This window comes from Anopheles funestus, chromosome 2RL, assembly GCF_943734845.2.
Source record: "Anopheles funestus chromosome 2RL, idAnoFuneDA-416_04, whole genome shotgun sequence".
NCBI lineage: Eukaryota > Metazoa > Arthropoda > Insecta > Diptera > Culicidae > Anopheles > Anopheles funestus.
In genome coordinates this window covers 79486069-79511695 of record NC_064598.1, presented here as the reverse complement: position 1 = coordinate 79511695, position 25627 = coordinate 79486069, and the positions used below count along the sequence as shown (strand labels likewise).

At 38.5% G+C, this 25627-nt stretch overlaps 4 protein-coding genes across 5 annotated transcripts; 1 reads left to right on the top strand and 3 right to left on the bottom strand.

The window, feature by feature from the left end:
• Positions 1-13860: 13860 nt before the first annotated feature.
• LOC125762670 (probable RNA polymerase II nuclear localization protein SLC7A6OS) lies at positions 13861-16252 on the bottom strand. 2 transcript variants are annotated; one of them, XM_049425048.1, is made up of 5 exons: positions 16128-16252; positions 15759-16050; positions 15173-15672; positions 14473-14666; positions 13861-14399 (listed from the first exon to the last, which is right to left on the bottom strand). In XM_049425048.1, exons 2-5 carry the CDS (start codon positions 15933-15935, stop codon positions 14122-14124), a joined length of 1149 nt encoding a protein of 382 aa, XP_049281005.1. In that variant the 5' UTR covers positions 15936-16050; positions 16128-16252; the 3' UTR covers positions 13861-14121. The 2 variants fall into 2 exon arrangements, with proteins under 2 accessions (XP_049281005.1, XP_049281006.1); XM_049425049.1 differs by having other exon boundaries at positions 13861-14396.
• Positions 16253-16364: 112 nt separating this feature from the next.
• On the top strand, positions 16365-18961 carry LOC125762661 (zinc finger protein ZFP2-like). The gene has a single exon (XM_049425037.1). It carries the CDS (start codon positions 16652-16654, stop codon positions 18743-18745), a length of 2094 nt encoding a protein of 697 aa, XP_049280994.1. The 5' UTR covers positions 16365-16651; the 3' UTR covers positions 18746-18961.
• A 13-nt stretch (positions 18962-18974) lies between these two features.
• Positions 18975-21461, bottom strand: LOC125762665 (RB-associated KRAB zinc finger protein-like). The gene is made up of 2 exons (XM_049425042.1): positions 21133-21461; positions 18975-21066 (listed from the first exon to the last, which is right to left on the bottom strand). The coding sequence occupies exons 1-2, from the start codon at positions 21250-21252 to the stop codon at positions 19660-19662; spliced, it is 1527 nt and encodes a 508-aa protein (XP_049280999.1). The 5' UTR covers positions 21253-21461; the 3' UTR covers positions 18975-19659.
• A 135-nt stretch (positions 21462-21596) lies between these two features.
• On the bottom strand, positions 21597-25079 carry LOC125762672 (neuralized-like protein 2). The gene is made up of 2 exons (XM_049425052.1): positions 24165-25079; positions 21597-23074 (listed from the first exon to the last, which is right to left on the bottom strand). The coding sequence occupies exons 1-2, from the start codon at positions 24373-24375 to the stop codon at positions 22524-22526; spliced, it is 762 nt and encodes a 253-aa protein (XP_049281009.1). The 5' UTR covers positions 24376-25079; the 3' UTR covers positions 21597-22523.
• Between the last annotated feature and the right edge of the window lie 548 nt (positions 25080-25627).

Sequence of the window (25627 nt, the reverse complement as noted above, 5' to 3'; positions counted from 1 at the left end):
TAAGCCTTATGAAATTTTCGAGTGGAAAATTTTTTTGAAGTTTTTTTCCGATTTTTTATTCTTTTTTGTGTTTAAAGCATTATTTGAGTGAAAAGAAACGTATTGCAGCAAATTCGCATTAAAATATATCACATTTAAAAATTTTGCTGAATTGCAGAAAAATGAGGAAAATTTTACATTTTCTCAAACAGGGTAAGGAACTTGGTTCCTCGAATAACTTCTGGCACAGACATCTGAGGGCATGGCCGTCCAAGAAGAAAATGTAGCCATTGATGCCATCTATCGACCACAGGTTAAAGATTGGCGATCCGTTGGATACCGGCCGAGTTATAGCCAAAACTTGGCGCAAAAATGACCCTTAGTAAATTTTCATGTTTTTGAATTTTTTGATTTTTTTATTATTTTTTACTCTTTTTTTAATTTAAAGCATTATTTGAGTGAAAACAAACTTATTTGAACCAATTGGCATTAAAATAAATCAATTTTATTTTTTTGCAAAATTTCTCAAAAAAAACGTATGGGGTAAGCCTTATGAAATTTTCGAGTGGAAAATTTTTTTGAATTTTTTTTTCGATTTTTTATTCTTTTTTTAATTTAAAGCATTATTTGAGTGAAAAGAAACGTATTGCAACAAATTCGCAATAAAATATATCACATTTAAAAATTTTGCTGAATTGCAGAAAAATGAGGAAAATTTTACATTTTCTCAAACAGTGTAAGGAACTTGGTTCCTCGCATAACTTCTGGCACAGACATCTGAGGGCATGGCCGTCCAAGAAGAAAATGTAGCCATTGAGGCCATCTATCGACCACAGGTTAAAGATTGGCGATCCGTTGGATACCGGCCGAGTTATAGCCAAAACTTGGCGCAAAAATGACCCTTAGTAAATTTTCATGTTTTTGAATTTTTTGATTTTTTTATTATTTTTTACTCTTTTTTTTAATTTAAAGCATTATTTGAGTGAAAACAAACTTATTTGAACCAATTGGCATTAAAATAAATCAATTTTTTTGAAATTTTTTTCCGATTTTTTATTCTTTTTTGTGTTTAAAGCATTATTTGAGTGAAAAGAAACTTATTGCAGCAAATTCGCATTAAAATATATCGCATTTAAACATTTTGCTGAATTGCAGAAAAATGAGGAAAATTTTACATTTTCTCAAACAGGGTAAGGAACTTGGTTCCTCGCATAACTTCTGGCACAGACATCTGAGGGCATGGCCGTCCAAGAAGAAAATGTAGCCATTGGTGCCATCTATCGACCACAGGCTAAAGATTGGCGATCCGTTGGATACCGACCGAGTTATAGGCAAATCTTGGTGCAAAATTGAGGAAAATTTTTTATTTTCTCAAACAGGGTAAGGAACTTGGTTCCTCGCATAACTTCTGGCACAGACATCTGAGGGCATGGCCGTCCAAGAAGAAAATGTAGCCATTGGTGCCATCTATCGACCACAGGTTAAAGATTGGCGATCCGTTGGATACCGGCCGAGTTATAGCCAAAACTTGGCGCAAAAATGACTCTTAGTAAATTTTCATGTTTTTGAATTTTTGGATTTTTTTATTATTTTTTACTCTTTTTTTTAATTTAAAGCATTATTTGAGTGAAAACAAACTTATTTGAACCAATTGGCATTAAAATAAATCAATTTTATTTTTTTTGCAAAATTTCTCAAAAAAAACGTAAGGGGTAAGCCTTATGAAATTTTCGAGTGGAAAATTTTTTTGAAATTTTTTTCCGATTTTTTATTCTTTTTTGTGTTTAAAGCATTATTTTAATGAAAAGAAACGTATTGCAGCAAATTCGCATTAAAATATATCACATTTAAACATTTTGCTGAATTGCAGAAAAATGAGGAAAATTTTACATTTTCTCAAACAGGGTAAGGAACTTGGTTCCTCGCATAACTTCTGGCACAGACATCTGAGGGCATGGCCGTCCAAGAAGAAAATGTAGCCATTGGTGTCATCTATCGACCACAGGCTAAAGATTGGCGATCCGTTGGATACCGACCGAGTTATAGGCAAATCTTGGTGCAAAATTGAGGAAAAATTTTACATTTTCTCAAACAGGGTAAGGAACTTGGTTCCTCGCATAACTTCTCGCTTAGACATCTGAGGGCATAGCCGTCCAAGAAGAAAATGTAGCCATTGGTGCCATCTATCGACCACAGTTCAAAGATTGGCGATCCGTTGGATACCGGCCGAGTTATAGCCAAAACTTGGCGCAAAAATGACCCTTAGTAAATTTTCATGTTTTTGAATTTTTTGATTTTTTTATTATTTTTTACTCTTTTTTTTTATTTAAAACATTATTTGAGTGAAAAGAAACTTATTGCAACCAATTGGCATTAAAATAAATAATTTTCATTTTTTTTGCAAAATTTCTCAAAAAAAACGTAAGGGGTAAGCCTTATGAAATTTTCGAGTGGAAAATTTTTTTGAATTTTTTTTTCGATTTTTTATTCTTTTTTTAATTTAAAGCATTATTTGAGTGAAAAGAAACGTATTGCAACAAATTCGCAATAAAATATATCACATTTAAAAATTTTGCTGAATTGCAGAAAAATGAGGAAAATTTTACATTTTCTCAAACAGTGTAAGGAACTTGGTTCCTCGCATAACTTCTGGCACAGACATCTGAGGGCATGGCCGTCCAAGAAGAAAATGTAGCCATTGGTGCCATCTATCGACCACAGGTTAAAGATTGGCGATCCGTTGGATACCGGCCGAGTTATAGCCAAAACTTGGCGCAAAAATGACTCTTAGTAAATTTTCATGTTTTTGAATTTTTGGATTTTTTTATTATTTTTTACTCTTTTTTTTAATTTAAAGCATTATTTGAGTGAAAACAAACTTATTTGAACCAATTGGCATTAAAATAAATCAATTTTATTTTTTTTGCAAAATTTCTCAAAAAAAACGTAAGGGGTAAGCCTTATGAAATTTTCGAGTGGAAAATTTTTTTGAAATTTTTTTCCGATTTTTTATTCTTTTTTGTGTTTAAAGCATTATTTTAATGAAAAGAAACGTATTGCAGCAAATTCGCATTAAAATATATCACATTTAAACATTTTGCTGAATTGCAGAAAAATGAGGAAAATTTTACATTTTCTCAAACAGGGTAAGGAACTTGGTTCCTCGCATAACTTCTGGCACAGACATCTGAGGGCATGGCCGTCCAAGAAGAAAATGTAGCCATTGGTGTCATCTATCGACCACAGGCTAAAGATTGGCGATCCGTTGGATACCGACCGAGTTATAGGCAAATCTTGGTGCAAAATTGAGGAAAAATTTTACATTTTCTCAAACAGGGTAAGGAACTTGGTTCCTCGCATAACTTCTCGCTTAGACATCTGAGGGCATAGCCGTCCAAGAAGAAAATGTAGCCATTGGTGCCATCTATCGACCACAGTTCAAAGATTGGCGATCCGTTGGATACCGGCCGAGTTATAGCCAAAACTTGGCGCAAAAATGACCCTTAGTAAATTTTCATGTTTTTGAATTTTTTGATTTTTTTATTATTTTTTACTCTTTTTTTTATTTAAAACATTATTTGAGTGAAAAGAAACTTATTGCAACCAATTGGCATTAAAATAAATAATTTTCATTTTTTTTGCAAAATTTCTCAAAAAAAACGTAAGGGGTAAGCCTTATGAAATTTTCGAGTGGAAAATTTTTTTGAATTTTTTTTTCGATTTTTTATTCTTTTTTTAATTTAAAGCATTATTTGAGTGAAAAGAAACGTATTGCAACAAATTCGCAATAAAATATATCACATTTAAAAATTTTGCTGAATTGCAGAAAAATGAGGAAAATTTTACATTTTCTCAAACAGGGTAAGGAACTTGGTTCCTCGCATAACTTCTGGCACAGACATCTGAGGGCATGGCCGTCCAAGAAGAAAATGTAGCCATTGGTGTCATCTATCGACCACAGGCTAAAGATTGGCGATCCGTTGGATACCGACCGAGTTATAGGCAAATCTTGGTGCAAAATTGAGGAAAAATTTTACATTTTCTCAAACAGGGTAAGGAACTTGGTTCCTCGCATAACTTCTCGCTTAGACATCTGAGGGCATAGCCGTCCAAGAAGAAAATGTAGCCATTGGTGCCATCTATCGACCACAGTTCAAAGATTGGCGATCCGTTGGATACCGGCCGAGTTATAGCCAAAACTTGGCGCAAAAATGACCCTTAGTAAATTTTCATGTTTTTGAATTTTTTGATTTTTTTATTATTTTTTACTCTTTTTTTTTATTTAAACAATTATTTGAGTGAAAAGAAACTTATTGCAACCAATTGGCATTAAAATAAATAATTTTCATTTTTTTTGCAAAATTTCTCAAAAAAAACGTAAGGGGTAAGCCTTATGAAATTTTCGAGTGGAAAATTTTTTTGAATTTTTTTTTTCGATTTTTTATTCTTTTTTTAATTTAAAGCATTATTTGAGTGAAAAGAAACGTATTGCAACAAATTCGCAATAAAATATATCACATTTAAAAATTTTGCTGAATTGCAGAAAAATGAGGAAAATTTTACATTTTCTCAAACAGTGTAAGGAACTTGGTTCCTCGCATAACTTCTGGCACAGACATCTGAGGGCATGGCCGTCCAAGAAGAAAATGTAGCCATTGATGCCGTCTATCGACCACAGGTTAAAGATTGGCGATCCGTTGGATACCGGCCGAGTTATAGCCAAAACTTGGCGCAAAAATGACTCTTAGTAAATTTTCATGTTTTTGAATTTTTGGATTTTTTTATTATTTTTTACGCTTTTTTTAATTTAAAGCATTATTTGAGTGAAAACAAACTTATTTGAACCAATTGGCATTAAAATAAATCAATTTTATTTTTTTTGCAAAATTTCTCAAAAAAAACGTAAGGGGTAAGCCTTATGAAATTTTCGAGTGGAAAATTTTTTTGAAATTTTTTTCCGATTTTTTATTCTTTTTTGTGTTTAAAACATTATTTGAGTGAAAAGAAACTTATTGCAGCAAATTCACATTAAAATATATCGCATTTAAACATTTTGCTGAATTGCAGAAAAATGAGGAAAATTTTACATTTTCTCAAACAGGGTAAGGAACTTGGTTCCTCGCATAACTTCTGGCACAGACATCTGAGGGCATGGCCGTCCAAGAAGAAAATGTAGCCATTGGTGCCATCTATCGACCACAGGCTAAAGATTGGCGATCCGTTGGATACCGACCGAGTTATAGGAAAATCTTGGTGCAAAATTGAGGAAAATTTTACATTTTCTCAAACAGGGTAAGGAACTTGGTTCCTCGCATAACTTCTGGCACAGACATCTGAGGGCATGGCCGTCCAAGAAGAAAATGTAGCCATTGGTGCCATCTATCGACCACAGGCTAAAGATTGGCGATCCGTTGGATACCGACCGAGTTATAGGCAAATCTTGGTGCAAAATTGAGGAAAAATTTTTATTTTCTCAAACAGGGTAAGGAACTTGGTTCCTCGCATAACTTCTGGCACAGACATCTGAGGGCATGGCAGTCCAAGAAGAAAATGTAGCCATTGGTGCCATCTATCGACCACAGGCTAAAGATTGGCGATCCGTTGGATACCGACCGAGTTATAGGCAAATCTTGGTGCAAAATTGAGGAAAATTTTTTATTTTCTCAAACAGGGTATGGAACTTGGTTCCTCGCATAACTTCTCGCTCAGACATCTGAGGGCATAGCCGTCCAAGAAGAAAATGTAGCCATTGGTGCCATCTATCGACCACAGTTCAAAGATTGGCGATCCGTTGGATACCGGCCGAGTTATAGCCAAAACTTGGCGCAAAAATGACCCTTAGTAAATTTTCATGTTTTTGAATTTTTTGATTTTTTTATTATTTTTTACTATTTTTTTAATTTAAAGCATTATTTGAGTGAAAACAAACTTTTTTGAACCAATTGGCATTAAAATAAATCAATTTTATTTTTTTGCAAAATTTCTCAAAAAAAACGTATGGGGTAAGCCTTATGAAATTTTCGAGTGGAAAATTTTTTTGAATTTTTTTTTCGATTTTTTATTCTTTTTTTAATTTAAAGCATTATTTGAGTGAAAAGAAACGTATTGCAACAAATTCGCAATAAAATATATCACATTTAAAAATTTTGCTGAATTGCAGAAAAATGAGGAAAATTTTACATTTTCTCAAACAGTGTAAGGAACTTGGTTCCTCGCATAACTTCTGGCACAGACATCTGAGGGCATGGCCGTCCAAGAAGAAAATGTAGCCATTGATGCCATCTATCGACCACAGGTTAAAGATTGGCGATCCGTTGGATACCGGCCGAGTTATAGCCAAAACTTGGCGCAAAAATGACTCTTAGTAAATTTTCATGTTTTTGAATTTTTGGATTTTTTTATTATTTTTTACGCTTTTTTTAATTTAAAGCATTATTTGAGTGAAAACAAACTTATTTGAACCAATTGGCATTAAAATAAATCAATTTTATTTTTTTTGCAAAATTTCTCAAAAAAAACGTAAGGGGTAAGCCTTATGAAATTTTCGAGTGGAAAATTTTTTTGAAATTTTTTTCCGATTTTTTATTCTTTTTTGTGTTTAAAGCATTATTTGAGTGAAAAGAAACTTATTGCAGCAAATTCGCATTAAAATATATCGCATTTAAACATTTTGCTGAATTGCAGAAAAATGAGGAAAATTTTACATTTTCTCAAACAGGGTAAGGAACTTGGTTCCTCGCATAACTTCTGGCACAGACATCTGAGGGCATGGCCGTCCAAGAAGAAAATGTAGCCATTGGTGCCATCTATCGACCACAGGCTAAAGATTGGCGATCCGTTGGATACCGACCGAGTTATAGGCAAATCTTGGTGCAAAATTGAGGAAAATTTTTTATTTTCTCAAACAGGGTAAGGAACTTGGTTCCTCGCATAACTTCTGGCACAGACATCTGAGGGCATGGCCGTCCAAGAAGAAAATGTAGCCATTGGTGCCATCTATCGACCACAAGTTAAAGATTGGCGATCCGTTGGATACCGGCCGAGTTATAGCCAAAACTTGGCGCAAAAATGACTCTTAGTAAATTTTCATGTTTTTGAATTTTTTGATTTTTTTATTATTTTTTACTCTTTTTTTTAATTTAAAGCATTATTTGAGTGAAAACAAACTTATTTGAACCAATTGGCATTAAAATAAATCAATTTTATTTTTTTTGCAAAATTTCTCAAAAAAAACGTAAGGGGTAAGCCTTATGAAATTTTCGAGTGGAAAATTTTTTTGAAATATTTTTCCGATTTTTTATTCTTTTTTGTGTTTAAAGCATTATTTTAATGAAAAGAAACGTATTGCAGCAAATTCGCATTAAAATATATCACATTTAAACATTTTGCTGAATTGCAGAAAAATGAGGAAAATTTTACATTTTCTCAAACAGGGTAAGGAACTTGGTTCCTCGCATAACTTCTGGCACAGACATCTGAGGGCATGGCCGTCCAAGAAGAAAATGTAGCCATTGGTGCCATCTATCGACCACAGGCTAAAGATTGGCGATCCGTTGGATACCGACCGAGTTATAGGCAAATCTTGGTGCAAAATTGAGGAAAAATTTTACATTTTCTCAAACAGGGTAAGGAACTTGGTTCCTCGCATAACTTCTCGCTTAGACATCTGAGGGCATAGCCGTCCAAGAAGAAAATGTAGCCATTGGTGCCATCTATCGACCACAGTTCAAAGATTGGCGATCCGTTGGATACCGGCCGAGTTATAGCCAAAACTTGGCGCAAAAATGACCCTTAGTAAATTTTCATGTTTTTGAATTTTTTGATTTTTTTATTATTTTTTACTCTTTTTTTTATTTAAAACATTATTTGAGTGAAAAGAAACTTATTGCAACCAATTGGCATTAAAATAAATAAATTTCATTTTTTTTGCAAAATTTCTCAAAAAAAACGTAAGGGGTAAGCCTTATGAAATTTTCGAGTGGAAAATTTTTTTGAATTTTTTTTTCGATTTTTTATTCTTTTTTTAATTTAAAGCATTATTTGAGTGAAAAGAAACGTATTGCAACAAATTCGCAATAAAATATATCACATTTAAAAATTTTGCTGAATTGCAGAAAAATGAGGAAAATTTTACATTTTCTCAAACAGTGTAAGGAACTTGGTTCCTCGCATAACTTCTGGCACAGACATCTGAGGGCATGGCCGTCCAAGAAGAAAATGTAGCCATTGATGCCATCTATCGACCACAGGTTAAAGATTGGCGATCCGTTGGATACCGGCCGAGTTATAGCCAAAACTTGGCGCAAAAATGACTCTTAGTAAATTTTCATGTTTTTGAATTTTTGGATTTTTTTATTATTTTTTACGCTTTTTTTAATTTAAAGCATTATTTGAGTGAAAACAAACTTATTTGAACCAATTGGCATTAAAATAAATCAATTTTATTTTTTTTGCAAAATTTCTCAAAAAAAACGTAAGGGGTAAGCCTTATGAAATATTCGAGTGGAAAATTTTTTTGAAATTTTTTTCCGATTTTTTATTCTTTTTTGTGTTTAAAGCATTATTTGAGTGAAAAGAAACTTATTGCAGCAAATTCGCATTAAAATATATCGCATTTAAACATTTTGCTGAATTGCAGAAAAATGAGGAAAATTTTACATTTTCTCAAACAGGGTAAGGAACTTGGTTCCTCGCATAACTTCTGGCACAGACATCTGAGGGCATGGCCGTCCAAGAAGAAAATGTAGCCATTGGTGCCATCTATCGACCACAGGCTAAAGATTGGCGATCCGTTGGATACCGACCGAGTTATAGGCAAATCTTGGTGCAAAATTGAGGAAAATTTTACATTTTCTCAAACAGGGTAAGGAACTTGGTTCCTCGCATAACTTCTGGCACAGACATCTGAGGGCATGGCCGTCCAAGAAGAAAATGTAGCCATTGGTGCCATCTATGGACCACAGGCTAAAGATTGGCAATCCGTTGGATACCGACCGAGTTATAGGCAAATCTTGGTGCAAAATTGAGGAAAATTTTTTATTTTCTCAAACAGGGTATGGAACTTGGTTCCTCGCATAACTTCTCGCTCAGACATCTGAGGGCATAGCCGTCCAAGAAGAAAATGTAGCCATTGGTGCCATCTATCGACCACAGTTCAAAGATTGGCGATCCGTTGGATACCGGCCGAGTTATAGCCAAAACTTGGCGCAAAAATGACCCTTAGTAAATTTTCATGTTTTTGAATTTTTTGATTTTTTTATTATTTTTTACTCTTTTTTTTAATTTAAAGCATTATTTGAGTGAAAACAAACTTATTTGAACCAATTGGCATTAAAATAAATCAATTTTATTTTTTTTGCAAAATTTCTCAAAAAAAACGTAAGGGGTAAGCCTTATGAAATTTTCGAGTGGAAAATTTTTTTGAAATTTTTTTCCGATTTTTTATTCTTTTTTGTGTTTAAAGCATTATTTTAATGAAAAGAAACGTATTGCAGCAAATTCGCATTAAAATATATCACATTTAAAAATTTTGCTGAATTGCAGAAAAATGAGGAAAATTTTACATTTTCTCAAACAGGGTAAGGAACTTGGTTCCTCGCATAACTTCTGGCACAGACATCTGAGGGCATGGCCGTCCAAGAAGAAAATGTAGCCATTGGTGCCATCTATCGACCACAGGCTAAAGATTGGCGATCCGTTGGATACCGACCGAGTTATAGGCAAATCTTGGTGCAAAATTGAGGAAAATTTTACATTTTCTCAAACAGGGTAAGGAACTTGGTTCCTCGCATAACTTCTGGCACAGACATCTGAGGGCATGGCCGTCCAAGAAGAAAATGTAGCCATTGGTGCCATCTATCGACCACAGGCTAAAGATTGGCAATCCGTTGGATACCGACCGAGTTATAGCCAAAAATTGGCGCAAAAATGAGCCTTAGTAAATTTTCATGTTTTTGAGTTTTTTGATTTTTTTATTATTTTTTACTCTTTTTTTAATTAAAAGCATTATTTGAGTGAAAACAAACTTATTTGAACCAATTGGCATTAAAATAAATCAATTTTATTTTTTTTGCAAAATTTCTCAAAAAAACGTAAGGGGTAAGCCTTATGAAATTTTCGAGTGGAAAATTTTTTTGAAATTTTTTTCCGATTTTTTATTCTTTTTTGTGTTTAAAGCATTATTTGAGTGAAAAGAAACGTATTGCAGCAAATTCGCATTAAAATATATCACATTTAAAAATTTGCTGAATTGCAGAAAAATGAGGAAAATTTTACATTTTCTCAAACAGGGTAAGGAACTTGGTTCTTCGCATAACTTCTGGCACAGACATCTGAGGGCATGGCCGTCCATGAAGAAAATGTAGCCATTGATGCCATCTATCGACCACAGTTCAAAGATTGGCGATCCGTTGGATACTGGCCGAGTTATAGCCAAAACTTGGCGCAAAAATGACCCTTAGTAAATTTTCATGTTTTTGAATTTTTTGATTTTTTTATTATTTTTTACTCTTTTTTTTATTTAAAGCATTATTTGAGTGAAAACAAACTTATTTGAACCAATTGGCATTAAAATAAATCAATTTTATTTTTTTTGCAAAATTTCTCAAAAAAAACGTAAGGGGTAAGCCTTATGAAATTTTCGAGTGGAAACTTTTTTTGAAATTTTTTTCCGATTTTTTATTCTTTTTTGTGTTTAAAGCATTATTTGAGTGAAAAGAAACGTATTGCAGCAAATTCGCATTAAAATATATCGCATTTAAAAATTTGCTGAATTGCAGAAAAATGAGGAAAATTTTACATTTTCTCAAACAGGGTAAGGAACTTGGTTCCTCGCATAACTTCTGGCACAGACATCTGAGGGCATGGCCGTCCAAGAAGAAAATGTAGCCATTGGTGCCATCTATCGACCACAGGCTAAAGATTGGCGATCCGTTGGATACCGACCGAGTTATAGGCAAATCTTGGTGCAAAATTGAGCAAATTTTTTATTTTCTCAAACAGGGTAAGGAACTTGGTTTCTCGCATAACTTCTGGCACAGACATCTGAGGGCATGGCCGTCCAAGAAGAAAATGTAGCCATTGGTGCCATCTATCGACCACAGGTTAAAGATTGGCGATCCGTTGGATACCGGCCGAGTTATAGCCAAAAATTGGCGCAAAAATGAGCCTTAGTAAATTTTCATGTTTTTGAGTTTTTTGATTTTTTTATTATTTTTTACTCTTTTTTTTAATTTAAAGCATTATTTGAGTGAAAACAAACTTATTTGAACCAATTGGCATTAAAATAAATCAATTTTATTTTTTTTGCAAAATTTCTCAAAAAAACGTAAGGGGTAAGCCTTATGAAATTTTCGAGTGGAAAATTTTTTTGAAATTTTTTTCCGATTTTTTATTCTTTTTTGTGTTTAAAGCATTATTTGAGTGAAAAGAAACGTATTGCAGCAAATTCGCATTAAAATATATCACATTTAAAAATTTGCTGAATTGCAGAAAAATGAGGAAAATTTTACATTTTCTCAAACAGGGTAAGGAACTTGGTTCTTCGCATAACTTCTGGCACAGACATCTGAGGGCATGGCCGTCCATGAAGAAAATGTAGCCATTGATGCCATCTATCGACCACAGTTCAAAGATTGGCGATCCGTTGGATACTGGCCGAGTTATAGCCAAAACTTGGCGCAAAAATGACCCTTAGTAAATTTTCATGTTTTTGAATTTTTTGATTTTTTTATTATTTTTTACTCTTTTTTTTATTTAAAGCATTATTTGAGTGAAAACAAACTTATTTGAACCAATTGGCATTAAAATAAATCAATTTTATTTTTTTTGCAAAATTTCTCAAAAAAACGTAAGGGGTAAGCCTTATGAAATTTTCGAGTGGAAACTTTTTTTGAAATTTTTTTCCGATTTTTTATTCTTTTTTGTGTTTAAAGCATTATTTGAGTGAAAAGAAACGTATTGCAGCAAATTCGCATTAAAATATATCGCATTTAAAAATTTGCTGAATTGCAGAAAAATGAGGAAAATTTTACATTTTCTCAAACAGGGTAAGGAACTTGGTTCCTCGCATAACTTCTGGCACAGACATCTGAGGGCATGGCCGTCCATGAAGAAAATGTAGCCATTGATGCCATCTATCGACCACTGGTTAAAGATTGGCGATCCGTTGGATACCGACCGAGTTATAGGCAAATCTTGGAGCAAAATTGAGAAAAATTTTACATTTTATCAAACAGGGTAAGGAATTTAGTTCCTCGCATAACTTCTGCCACAGACATCTGAGGGCATGGCCATCCAAGAAGAAAATGTAGCCATTGATGCCATCTATCGACCACAGGTTAAAGATTGGCGATCCGTTGGGTACCGACCGACTTATAGCCAAAACTTGGCGCAAAAATGAGCCTTATGAAATTTTCTAACTTTTAAATTTTTTTTATTTTTTAACATTTTTTAACCTTTTTTTATTTAAAGCATTATTTGAGTGAAAAGAAACTTATTTCAACAAATTCGCATGAAAATACATCAATTTATAAAATTTTCCTCAATAACTTAACTCAATAACTCAAAAAAAATAGTTAAGGCGGAGATTGGCAAATTGACAATTACTAAGCTGAAATCCGTCATATTTAAATATAAATAAATAAATACAGTAAACTTATGTTGTGTTTTATTCTTTTTCAAGAGTTTTCTCACAGTTTCTTCTAGTGGCTATCATTGTTTTCTATGTATACTATTGCCCTTTTCGGATACTGGTCGATTGACTTTGAATACAATCCGTTTGTTTGCGCAGAAACATTTACTTATGCATTGAAATAATTTATAAATATATATCTAGATATTAGATCTTTATCAATAGATGCACTCCTTTTTCTACAAACCAGTTTTTTTAAGGTCGGAAATAAGATTATGTTTCAATACACGATCTAGGGGTAAAAAAGCGAATGAATAAAAAATGTCGTCCTCCTTAATTATTCATTAAGGATTTTGTCTGTTAGTAGTACGAAAGGCAGAACACTTTTTTACGATTCAGCTTCGCGTGGAATGTTGGACATTACTTTACCTTGCTATTGACCAACTATAACCATGGAAATGATTAAAATTGAACATTTGGGAAGCAAGGATTTTATTAAAGGGGCGGGGGGCCGCACTGAAGAAAAACTCTCGACCACCAAAGCGAGATTCGAACTCGTGTGTTGGGGTTGGTGGGTGTCAATGATACACTCATTCGTCAGTCTGACTCACGCAGTACACAGAGCTAAAATGTATTGACATTTGTGAGAGGCTTGTAGATGAACTAGAAGCACAGATGCTTCCATGCGTAAAAAGTGGTCAACATCTATTTTTAGACCGCTTGGATCTGAGAGTGCCATATGCGTGAGTACCACGGTAACTCACAGATGGCTTGATTTAGTTTCAACTACAAAAAGATTGTTACTGCTTTCTTTCTTCTGTTTGGATCGCTTTTTCTTTATAATCCTGTTCCACCACCAGGAATCGCAACTTCAAGGGAAGTTGAATTGCGAATGGAATTCCGGGTGGAAAGGCGCAAACCCATGATTTACCTTGTGTGAGAAATTTGTTCTTTCCAATGCATGTGTTTGGGGCAAGAGCGAGAACTCTCTTCCCGGCTTAGGAAAGGGAACTTACAAGGACAATAACTATGAAAACTGTGTGAAAAGTGAGCAACGTTGAGTTGTAATGATTATAGCAAATGATTGAAAGAAAAATCGCTCATATGTAATCAAAGCAGGGGTGGGTGCGCGAGCGCGACGCAACCCCTCTCTTGGCAGGGAAAGAAGAGGAATTTATTGACACTCCCCCCCCCCGTCCACTCTCCGGGGTTCTCAGTATTTTTGTGGGGTAAAGTGCATGACGCAGATCTTTTTAAAACCGATGAGCACACATACTTTAGAAAACCAAAACACTTCCTTCTCTGCCGCTTAGAGAACTGAACTCTTGACTGATCGGACAGCATGCGAGTGCCCTAGCAATATGATAGACAGATTGATTCCACCTCCCCTGATATACAACATACAAAGTATTCGTCGGCTTTATGAGTTACTCTCATTTCTTTCCCTTGAGGGAGTTATGTCTTTTTACCCACAAGCACCTCCTAAGCAGCAAACTTCATGTTGCGTGCAATTAATCATACAAATCAAAATTTTCCTCCGAGCTAGAACTACTACTCTCGGCTGGTCCACGTTTCTCTTCCCGCAGGATGCGTGCTTTGTAACGTGCGTACGCTGTACCATAGCGCCGAACATCATCCCGATTAACTCCTTCCGTGTCGCTGTCGGAATCTTCTTCCTCGTCCGTGTACAGCACACCGACATCCCGTGGGTAAGCAAACTCATCCTCCTCTTCCTCCTCGTTGTCGTACCGCACGTAATCTTCGTCCGAGGATAATTCCCTTTCGCCTTCTAATCGAACGAATAAAACGCAATGAGTATCAAACCTAGCATGTCGTGTGCTGAATGTTGCAACAGTTCATACCCAAATCAAGATCCTCCACCGCGCGTGCCATGTCCTCCTCGTCAACGCTATCCCCGTCCGGGTGATCTTCCTCGTCTGGGTAATCGTTGCGCCAGTTACCCTCAGCATTAGAATCTTCCGAATCTGTATCACTCGAATCGTCCGAATCGAGACCCCGATGGGATGAATAGAGTGGATCATCACACACCATGACACTGTAATGGGTGGTTATGTGCCCAATAAGAGAGAAAAAAAAGATAACCCATTAACTACCATTCCGAACATTTATCCAATAATACCGAGCCGATCAACGCTACACAAACATTAGCCTCGGCTAAAGACAAACGAAAAAAAAAACAGCAACTCAGGAATGAATCAGACCACACAGGATAAATTACTGGATAAAGAACAGCACACCGTACAGCGCCGTATCCGCCTTAATGACGGGCGGACGGGCGCTTTGTGGGGCGTTTCCATTCAGAGTATATTTTTATCAGAGAGTAGTGTACCGGGTTTGTTCTAATGCTTACAACTATGTATAGTATTCAGTAAATGGGAGTGAAAGGACAAAATACGTTAGCCTGCTGCTAAAAGGACACCCCCCCATCCCAAAGCTTGCTGAATCGACCGACCCATTCCTATATGTCTATGTAGTCCGCTCTGCCGAATCATTCAAATGAACGAGTAGAATGCAAAGTACGCGTCTTCTATCAGCACCAACCTGAGATCGTCCAGATTGTCGATGTAGTAGGGAATGTGCGTAACATCCTGGCTCGCATCGGCTACATACAGATCGTAGACGTAGTGTACACCGTGTTCGTAAAAATATGGCGCCTGTTCCAACTGGTGATGCTGTTGTTCCTGCTGCTCCTGCTGCTGCTGTAGATTTGATGCTCCACCATGTGTCACGGAATTCACTATATCCGGCGTAACGGTAGCCAGCGCTGGCATGTCCGGAGGGACGTTCGTATTTTCCAACCGAGCCGTCCCCGATTCCCGCTCTACGTCTACGATCGTTGTAGCGATTGGATTATCACTCGTATCACTGTCCACAGTTGCGATCGAGCGCGTGCAGTTGACAATTTTGAATCGGCTGTTTTGTGCGCTCTGTTTCGCTGCCAGCCGGTTCCGGGAGGTTATGTTGGGTCGGTGCACTCGCGACAAAGCATCCTTTGCTTGATCTTTGTGTATGTTTTGTATGTGCGTTGCGATGCCTTCAGCCTGCGGGTATAAACAAAGGGGAAACGGTTGCACTTGCTAACACACCTATCGGTTGAAAATTGTGCCATATCGCAGCACACACTTACCTTAGTAAATGTGCCAGCAAACTTTAGTATGGTTGAAGTACCCGCCGCAGCCGCGTTCGCATTGTCATCCTCATCTACTCCCGTACCACCTTCGACGCGTTGCCGTTTACAGTTCAGCACAAATGCATTCAACGGATCTTCATCCACTCGTCTCTTAAGTCGTATCACAGTTGCCATTGCTGTATGTGCTGTTTCCTCGATGTCTGAACACAGCGGGTGGAAAAATCAACTTTTGCAGGTTAGGGGCAGCGTCTGAAAATGTGTACTCTTCTCTGTGTTCCACAGCGCCTGCCTGCAATGGTGAGAATCGTGTGATTGAACACTTTGTTGCAAATGGCCGAATCGAAAACCGTACAATACTTTACTTACACGATAGGATAAATGTAAAATACTTTTAGCGATGTGCAGCAAACAAAGGCAAACACAGGAGAAGTACCGAAACGACGCGTCTCGGTTGACAGCTGTAGGGTGAATGACGAGTGAGCGAACACTGCTCACCATCGTTTCAGCACTTCGAGCAGTTTTGTCTCACCTTTGCGCGATTCGAGCAGGTTTGGTTTTCTGCTGTTTTGCATTTTGTGTGCAGCTGTCAGAACCGCGCGTGCATGTAAATAAACAGTACGGGAGCTCGCTCGATGCTCGCGGCCCATTCGGTCTGGTAAAAACCAATTGAAACTCCCGTAATCTTCTACGATTTCTTATCTGTTTCTAGTGCACGGAACAAGCGTACAAGCTGCGCTACAGATGAGTCGTTGGACAGTGTAGTAACAACTCTCCATTATCGGAACGAAAGCTGTGACTCAGTCCGCATGTGATTCTGCAACCAGCCAAACGTGGGTTGCGGTGCCCAACGAATTATCCCCGTCCGATAATCAATCGCGTGCCTAACTACGATGGATATCTTGATCGAGCCAGACTGCTACAAGGTGTGCCGTATATGCATGGAAAGCTGCGAGGATGATTTCGTGTGCGTGTACGACGAGTTCGAGGATGTGCTGCTGAGCGAAGTTATCAAAGAGTGTGCCCGGGTAGAAATACGCAAGAACGACGCACTGCCACGGAATGCATGTCGGAACTGTGCCGAGTACATGATCATTGCGTACCACATCATACAGAAATGCCGCGACTCGGACGTAACGTTTCGCTCCATCTTCAAGCATGAGCTAAACCTACATCGGGAAGAAAAGCAAACGGATTCGTCGGCGGTGGCGGAACTGCGTGCAGAAGATATCGACCCGTCGGGTTATGAGTTTCTGCTAGCCAACGGGTACGATGACATGATGCTGGACGATGAGGGTATGCTGCTGGAGAACGCGAATGCAAATTGTGATTTCGCAACATCGAGCGATAAGAAGACTGATGATAATGCGGAAGCATTTGTTGAAACTGCTATCCAGCAGCTACTCCCCGTACAGCCGTCACAGCAGGACGATTATCAGCAGTGTGAAGATGTTACCGAACAAGAATCATTACATACGGAACAAATGAAACAAGTTTTAACGAACGAAGACGTAGCTTTGATCCTGAAGTACGGTGCAATAGATATGGCAAAAAACGATACGGTTCACGAGTCAAGCGAAACCAACGAAGAAGACATTTCGTTCGGTGCTTCTGAACGGCAACAAAAGTGTTGCGGTTGCCGGAAACTGTTTGACAGTGAGCAAAGCTTGCGCGAACATTGTCAAACCGTTCATCTGCCGATGGAATCGTCCCCATCCAGGAGTGCCATGGACGAAGGAAAACCTTTGCGCTGTTTGCTGTGTTTCAAGCGCTTCAGCAGCCAACACTTGCTCAAAGAGCATCAACGATCCGTCAACCGGAAGTACGCTTGTCCGCAGTGTGGCAAGCGGTTCATGACCCAAGCAAATCTAGACATTCACAGCAAATGTCACAAGAATACGGAAACGTACAAATGCTGCGGCTGTCGAATGGATTTCGAACAGGAATTGGAACTGTTGGTACATTCGCAGGAAGTGCACCGACCAGAACGCACGTTCGATGTCGAAAAACCGTTCGAATGTGACACATGCTATCGGCGCTATCCGACACGGAAATCGTTGGCAACGCACAAACGACTGATCAGACAGTTCCAATGCCAACTATGTGGTGCCATGTTTATGAAGCAACTTTTCCTTAAACTTCATTTGGAGCGAGCGCATCAACAGCAGGCTGTGGAAAAGAGTCGACGATGCTGCGGTGGTTGCAAGGAAGTCTTCGAGGATGCTGCTGCCCTGCGGGACCATTCCGAGCGCGTTCACAAACCCACCGATGGGTCGGCAGGTTCCGGTACGGACGATGGTAAACCATTCGAGTGTAACATCTGTCGGAAGCGCTTTGCTTCGGCGTTCTTCTTGCTGCAACACCAACAAAAGGTGTACCGGCCGAAGTGCTACCCGTGCACAATCTGTGGCCGTACGTTTGGGCGTGCACATGACCTTTCCAACCACAAGACAACACACTCGAACGAAGCGCCTTTCGAATGTAGTGTGTGTGGACGACGGTTTAAGAACAAGCTCTATCTGAAGAACCATCTCAAGCTGCACACGAGCAACACTAAGGATCAGGTGTGCGTCGAGTGTGGCAAGGGTTTCCGGACGAAAGATTTGCTGAAGACACACCTCATAAGCCACTCGCAGGAGCGCAAATATGCCTGTAAAGCATGTCCGGCCACATTCAAACGGTTGCAGTGTTTGAAAATACACACCCGCGTCCATACCCGCGAGAAAGCATTCGAGTGTACCGTCTGCCGCAAACGATACGTCCAATCATCCGATTTGAAAAGGCACATGCGCACCCACAATCCCGGCGACGAAGGAAAACCGTTCCAGTGTGAGTACTGTTTGCGAAGATATCCGAGAAAGGACTACCTGAAGGTACACATCCGGAAACAGCATCTGGAGAAAACGGATAGCGGACAGGCGATGCTGCTGCAGGATGTGGGTCTGGGTGAATCACCGAATGAGGTTGATGATTTCATGCACTGCTAGCAACGTCTTGGGACCGGATGACTACAAACTGTAAGACGATTAGGCTAAGCGGGGACCGCTATTATTGGTTAGGAACAAACACGTACATGAACAGCATTTCTAGCAATTCCGACTGCCATTTAAGACCTTTACCTCAGGATTTTGAATCTGTACACCAGAATCCCTGTTTGCGTGCGACAACGAAGACAAAATAAATGTTGCACATTTTTAATCAAATGCATTAGTCCTTTTTATTACTAATTTTTGAGCAAATAGCTGCTAGGCTTCAGTATAACGGTAGTGAGAAGGTGTCCATTACAGTGTAAGTTCATAAGAGATATTCACCAGACATAGACGCATTACTAGGGTGTATCGTGGTGATATCTTGCTATTATCGATAATTCTACGCTTGACGACGACTAATATTATGAAACGGCATCAAAATGAATTGATTCAAAGTAAAGGATAAACAAAACGAAAATTCGATTTCAACAAAACCACTCAGAATCTTTCGCCGTGGTTGAATGCGGTTAATCCAGAGCCTGACAAACAAAACCAATAATGTACTATTTTAAGACAATCGCCATAGTAACTTCTATTTTAAGTGATTTGAGGTATATGTTTTACCGCTCAAGCATTATATAAAAAATGCAATCTACTATTCCTTAATCAAGTAGCAGTTCGAATGGTTGAATCTTTATAAGCAAATGCGACCAGTCTTAATCTAGTAGGTGAATCACATGTCGGCAGGCAAAGATTCTTGTTGAGCTAGGTACATTACCAGAGATAGTTTAAGCGAACGATCGCCATAAATACTAATGATTGAATGCACACCCTCGAATACTGGAAGCAGTACATTTGTTCGCGCTACTTATGTCGATACATAAACCATTTATCGTACTGCCGTCGGTACGTCGTGACACTTTAACATGTGTTCAATGCATGTGGCATGCGTGAACACGCAACGTTGGTAGATCCATGCGCGCCTTGCATTTCCGGCAATGGTACGCCGGATTGTGCATGCCATAGTGGGCAAACATTGACCGTGGTGCTGGTACCACGTAGCTACAGTTTTGTGCCGCACATGCCTGTGGATAGGTGTTTGGATCTCGAAGCGATTCCGGCAACGTATTCACCCGCTTCAAATATACCGATTCGTTCGGAAAGTGTTTCTTCATGTGTCGTCGCCATTCGCGAAAGCTGTTAAACGTCTTACTACACGATATCTCGGTACATTTAAACAGGGTTTCTGTTTGCCAATTATACTGCTCGTGCTGTTCGCAGTTTGAACGGTGTTTAAAACGATTACAATAAGAACACATGTTCAATTGTCTTGCATACGGGTGCAACCGTTTTTGGTGCACGTGCACATTGTGTGTTTTTTGGGGCCGGCCCGATTTCATATTGCGATGAGCAGCCACGTGAAGACGAAATTTACGCAATTCTTGAAATTTCAAACCACACCATTTGCAAGTGTACCAGCTTTCAAACATATGCACATTGCGCAAATGGTCATTGATGTTGTCCTTTTTTTTGAAGCGCAAACGACACTCGCCACACTCGAACGGATACCAATGCGTTTCCAGGTGCTTGTTCAGTGCTTGGTTCGTACGAAACTCGAAGACACAGTCGGGCGTACTGCACTGTCGGCAACGATATGGCAACAAATCGTTGTGCTTTATCAGATGGGACATAAGTTCCGCCTCCGTTCCATAAATTCTATAGCAGACATAACACTTGTTTCGAACGAGTGTACGATTCGGTTTTTGTTCCGGTGGTACCGTTACTGCCATCGGTGCGCGACGCGTCTCATTCATTCCCTTTGTTGTTCTATTTGTATGTGCATAGTGTACTTCAACATCTGGAGAGTGATTTTCATCTTCATCTTCATCAGTAATACTACTTATTTCCTTGGCGAATAGCGATTGTTCACTATTGGTGTCAGCAGTTTCTAGTGGACAGCTAACAATTTCCAGCTCCTCGATCGCTTCAATCTTTATTTCGATCACGCGTTCCGATAGTTTGGGCGGTGCACTCTCGTCTTCGTCCGTTGTTGCATTCCTCTCTTCGTGATCTTTACCATTATCGACCGATTCGAAAAATTCATTGGCCTCCTGTTGTGGCAGTTCAGTACCCGATTCCTCTTCTACCATCTCTGCAAACTGTAATGCATCTCCAGCATTTTTCGTTTCTAACAACCGCTGGGTTAATTCGTCCCGTTCCTGCAGCGTTTGGAAAACCTTCTCCGCGTTCAGTAACTGCTGGTGAAAAACGTAGCTGTACTCGAGGTATTGCACGCATTCTAGGCACACTTGATTCGGATACGAAGGTGGACATGACAGCTGTAAACGGAGTGGGTATTATCTTTAAAGCCAACGGTAAAACGAATCGTTAATAAACATGCTTACATCCAGATAGAACATTTGCTTGACCGCGTCTTTCGCGTGCTGTAAATTGTTCAGCTGAAGATCATCTATCTTTGCAACACATTTAGCCCAGCGGGCACACAACCGGCACACAGAAAGCATTTGTGATGGGTACCACTCGAAAACAATAACTTGAAGTAAAGAATTTCATTAGTTTTTAAGCACCATCCGTCCAAAGCGGCTAATACTTCTTTATAAGCGATGAGAAATAATCACGGTGAGCGGGTATCGCTATGCAACTGACAGTTCCACACGTCAATTAACTGACAGTACTAAACATGTAAACACACAGCTGGGTATGTTTGAATTTTAGTACAAACTTGTGCAAATTGACCGTTGGAATACAACGTGTTGGATTTGCATGGAAAATCATTTTAAGTTACATTAGCTCAGTGGAAAGTTGAGTATCAAATAATAGCGAAAAACAACAGGAAAGAAAACAGGACTTATTTTCACCAATATTGTAGGATATTCTACATTTATTACTGTTCTCTCACCAATCACTTTCGTACTCTAAGTTTTAAAAAATCAAGCTTTCCAATACACTTAATCACAAACTTGGACAATAATCATGACAAACGGGTTATCCTATCATTAACTTTTGCTCGCTCTGTTTTAGTTCTGTTTTGATTCACTATAAACATTTCTCTGTACGTTCCGGAACTGGTAGGAATTGTTCCCATTGCCCGCTAGTATCCTTAGTCACAACTGTTCTGCTGCGTCCCTGTCGTCCCATTTTTTAACCGCTTGGTTCCAACCTGATAGAAAATTTATTACGTGAAGGGTACATCTCTTTACATTGTGTTTCATGACGAACTTCAGATACCAACGAAATTTCCACCGTTGTTTGCAGAATATTTCTAAAGGTGTAGAAATTCCAATTCTGTAAAATAATATAAAAATGCTAGCGAGAGTGTGATAATGCGTAGCACTATAAGAATTAGAGTAATTTACATCCAGCAGCTCTCAAGCAGTTTATGGAAGAATTGAGATGTAAAGAATATTTTAAATCAACTATAGGTTACACAAACTTTTTCCCTTCATAAATGACCCGCGTTCTTGCTGTATCTATTTCCTTTTTAAATTTATAAAATAGTTAAGGAATAGACCGTCGTATTCTTAGTAACAAAACAATAATTCACCATTATACTGGTCAGAGGTTTAGAACCCGCGTTGTGATAAATTAAAAAATAGTTTGACAAAGTGTTACGAGCAATCGTCTAGCGAGATTCAAATTTTGCCGTATCGATGCTCTCACTGAGGATGAGATTTGCTTCCCAGATAGATTACACGCCTGTACGCTTACAAATTATCTTTCCAATCGTAAATTACCCACACCACCGGAACTGACTGACTCAGATGGCGATCCACTCCTACAGCCCGCACTGTAGCAAATAGTTTTTCAAACTTTCCGGCAACGGCAGCTCGGGAATGGCAGATTTCTTGACCCGCGCCAGTATTGCATCCCGACAAGCACCCTGCAGCGTTGAGATGCCGTACAGCTGGATGATCTTCACTTGCTTCGTCGTACCGTACACATCGATCACCACGTGCAGTGCTCCCTTCGTATACGGAATGTCATGTGTGCACGGTCCTTGATCTTCACCATTAATAATAAAGTGCATTTCGGCTTTATCCGCTTCGTGCTCACTCGGTACGAAGATGACACCGATGCGAGAGTTCGTATCCGTGGGCAGAATGTCCGTGCTGGCGCCACCGTCCTGCGAGATTGGTTTGAGCAGACTGCGCGGAAAGACACCGCGAGACGTTTTGACGTTGATTCCGTTGCCAAGGATATTACTTTTGAGCATCGAGTTTCCGACCGTGCGCGTGATGGGGAAGACCCAACTGTGGCCCAGGTTCGATAAATCAGGAAGGGCGTACTGTAGTGCTGATGCCGGTTTAATGTCTAGCTGGGTTAGACCTATGGAAACGATAAATTATCAACAATCAGTTCCGCAACTATATTAATATTTATTTTTTATAAGTTTTAAAATTTCTTCATTTTATAAAGCATTTGTGTTTCATTTGGCTTTAATTATACACCTGCCGAAAACTGGAACGGTTACCCTACTTTGTATTATTATTTATTATTTTACTAACTATTTCAAATTTAACGTAATTTCCGAAAAAATAAAAGCTGCGCTCACGAAAAGAATACAACGGTACGATTTTTGCTTTTGTATTCATAAAGAACGGCCTGGCCGTATTGCTACAACGGTACGATTAACAACGATAAAGTGATGATTACATTTTCCATCTCTTTTTCAAAACTTTTGCTTAACTTATTTCGATTCAAAATCGTTGTTGCCGAAGACCGCGAGCATCGTCGTCGTTTTCGATACCATCAGAAAACCGTTCGTTTTCATGATGATCGTTTTGCGACAATCGACGTGGAGGAATAAAATAAAGTTGGAGAAAGAAATGCACTGTTGTTTAGTAACAAAGTTTGTAAAATAATTTAAAATTAAAGAACATAAAAAACAACGCTACCGAATGATAACAAGGGGTAATTAAGTTTCAACAACTTTGAAACAATAACAATCCAAAAGAAAGGAAAATTAATGCAAAATGCGGAACCTTACTGTACTTTACTACATTGTTCCTTTTTAAAATCCATAATTTGAGAAACATATGAAATAGACGAAACACTTTAAGTCAGTTAGGGGTAAACAGGTGTTGTATGAACCTAGGACCCGTACCAAATTTCATCCTGCCTGTTCCTTAATAGCAAGGATTGATTCTCCGACGACGTATAATTAAGTTTGGTAATTTAATAGCCATAACAGTAGCGCGTTAAATTAAGTCAAGGCTACAAAGAATATAATATTGATGGTAATAAAATCCCTATTCGCCTGCAAGACTGGCTCTGTTTTGTTTGACTAACTATTTTAGAATATTGTGTAGTATGCAACATACCGTCCCGACCTTCATTACCAATTAATTCATCGAGGCCAGAAGTTGTAAGCTAAATCTAATACAATATCCCTAATTTCTCCCGGAAAAAAACTTACCCAATCGCATGTGTCCACTCCAGCCTCGTTCGTTTTTCTCGATCTCTAGCAGAAAGATTTCACCCGGTTGCAACGGTTTCTCGCTAAAGGTGAGCGCATTCCCGAAGCTGGCCTTCCGATACGCGACCGTGTTCTCGTTAAACAGTATAATGTTCTGACCATGGTACGGATGGAATCGGGCCAACATTTTGCGTGGATAAACCACCGTCATGCTGCATTCGTCACCAGTCCCTGTGGGGAGATTGGATGTTTCCCAGATCCCAACAGGATTTTGCTACAAGCTTAGCGCTACAGCTGGCGTCCTTGGCAAGATGAAGAACTCGATCGGTTCGCGCTTCGCTGGGGCATACACAAAACTAACACACAAAATTCCACCGTCACCCGAACGGTCAACGATGATTTCTTCGCTAAACAAAAAAAAATCACTCGAACGTGTCGTGACTGGAGTGATCCGCTACACTGTTCCACACCGACAAATCTATTGGTTACGCCTGTGTGCCCTCGTGTGCGAATGTTTATGCGTACTACGTTTCGTCGTTTCTGGCCAATGTATCTTTACGCATTCAGTCTATATTCACGCTCGATTGCAAATCATGCACTTCTGCCGATGCTGCTGCTCCTACTTCTCGTCATTGTTTTCTTTCGCACTCAAACAAACGGAGGCGCAGTACGCTATACCATTTACCGCTTGAATCGTTGGCCCTTGTGCCAATGCTGTGTAAGGATTACATTATCCGTCACACAATTTAATCGCAGTTACAATTTCTTCAATTTGTTTGCTAATTTAGAAAGATGTGAAACACGCAATACGCTTTGTTTTGCTACAGGACAATGCCACTATTGCTTTTCTGTTTTTGTTGTGAAAAACTAGGAGCTGTCAGATAATTTGCTGCTGGTTTGCCTACACTGTACGTAAACGCTGCACTGCGGTCGACTTACTGGTCATGCGAGTGACTTGTCTTTTAACAAAAAAGACTTTTTTTAAACTTATGGCGCGCACCTCACAACAAAACCATACCTACATGTGGAAGATTGCCGTTCGGAAATTTGGAAGATATTTGTCGAGATAATAATATACCTAACTCGATAAAAACGTTTGTATCAATGCATGCATTCACATATATTTGCAACCTTGTTTTTTTTATTATACAATCACGATAAATTAGGATTTTTAGTACATCCCGGATAAAATTGATTGTTGAATAAAGTTAGGATTAAAAGGAGTAAGAAAAAAATGTTTTAAAATTTTAAATTATGCCTCCATTATCCGGCTAAAATGCTACAAAGTAGGATGTTACGATTAACAATAAATAAACTTGCGTGCACTTTAACACATTGCGAAAGTTGCAAATTAAATGCTTATTGTATCGCGTACAGCGTTATTGGGTAGCGCAAATTGTTCAATCATTTACACTAAAACAAATAATTTACCTTCGCACAAAGGTTCACATTATTGTGTCGTT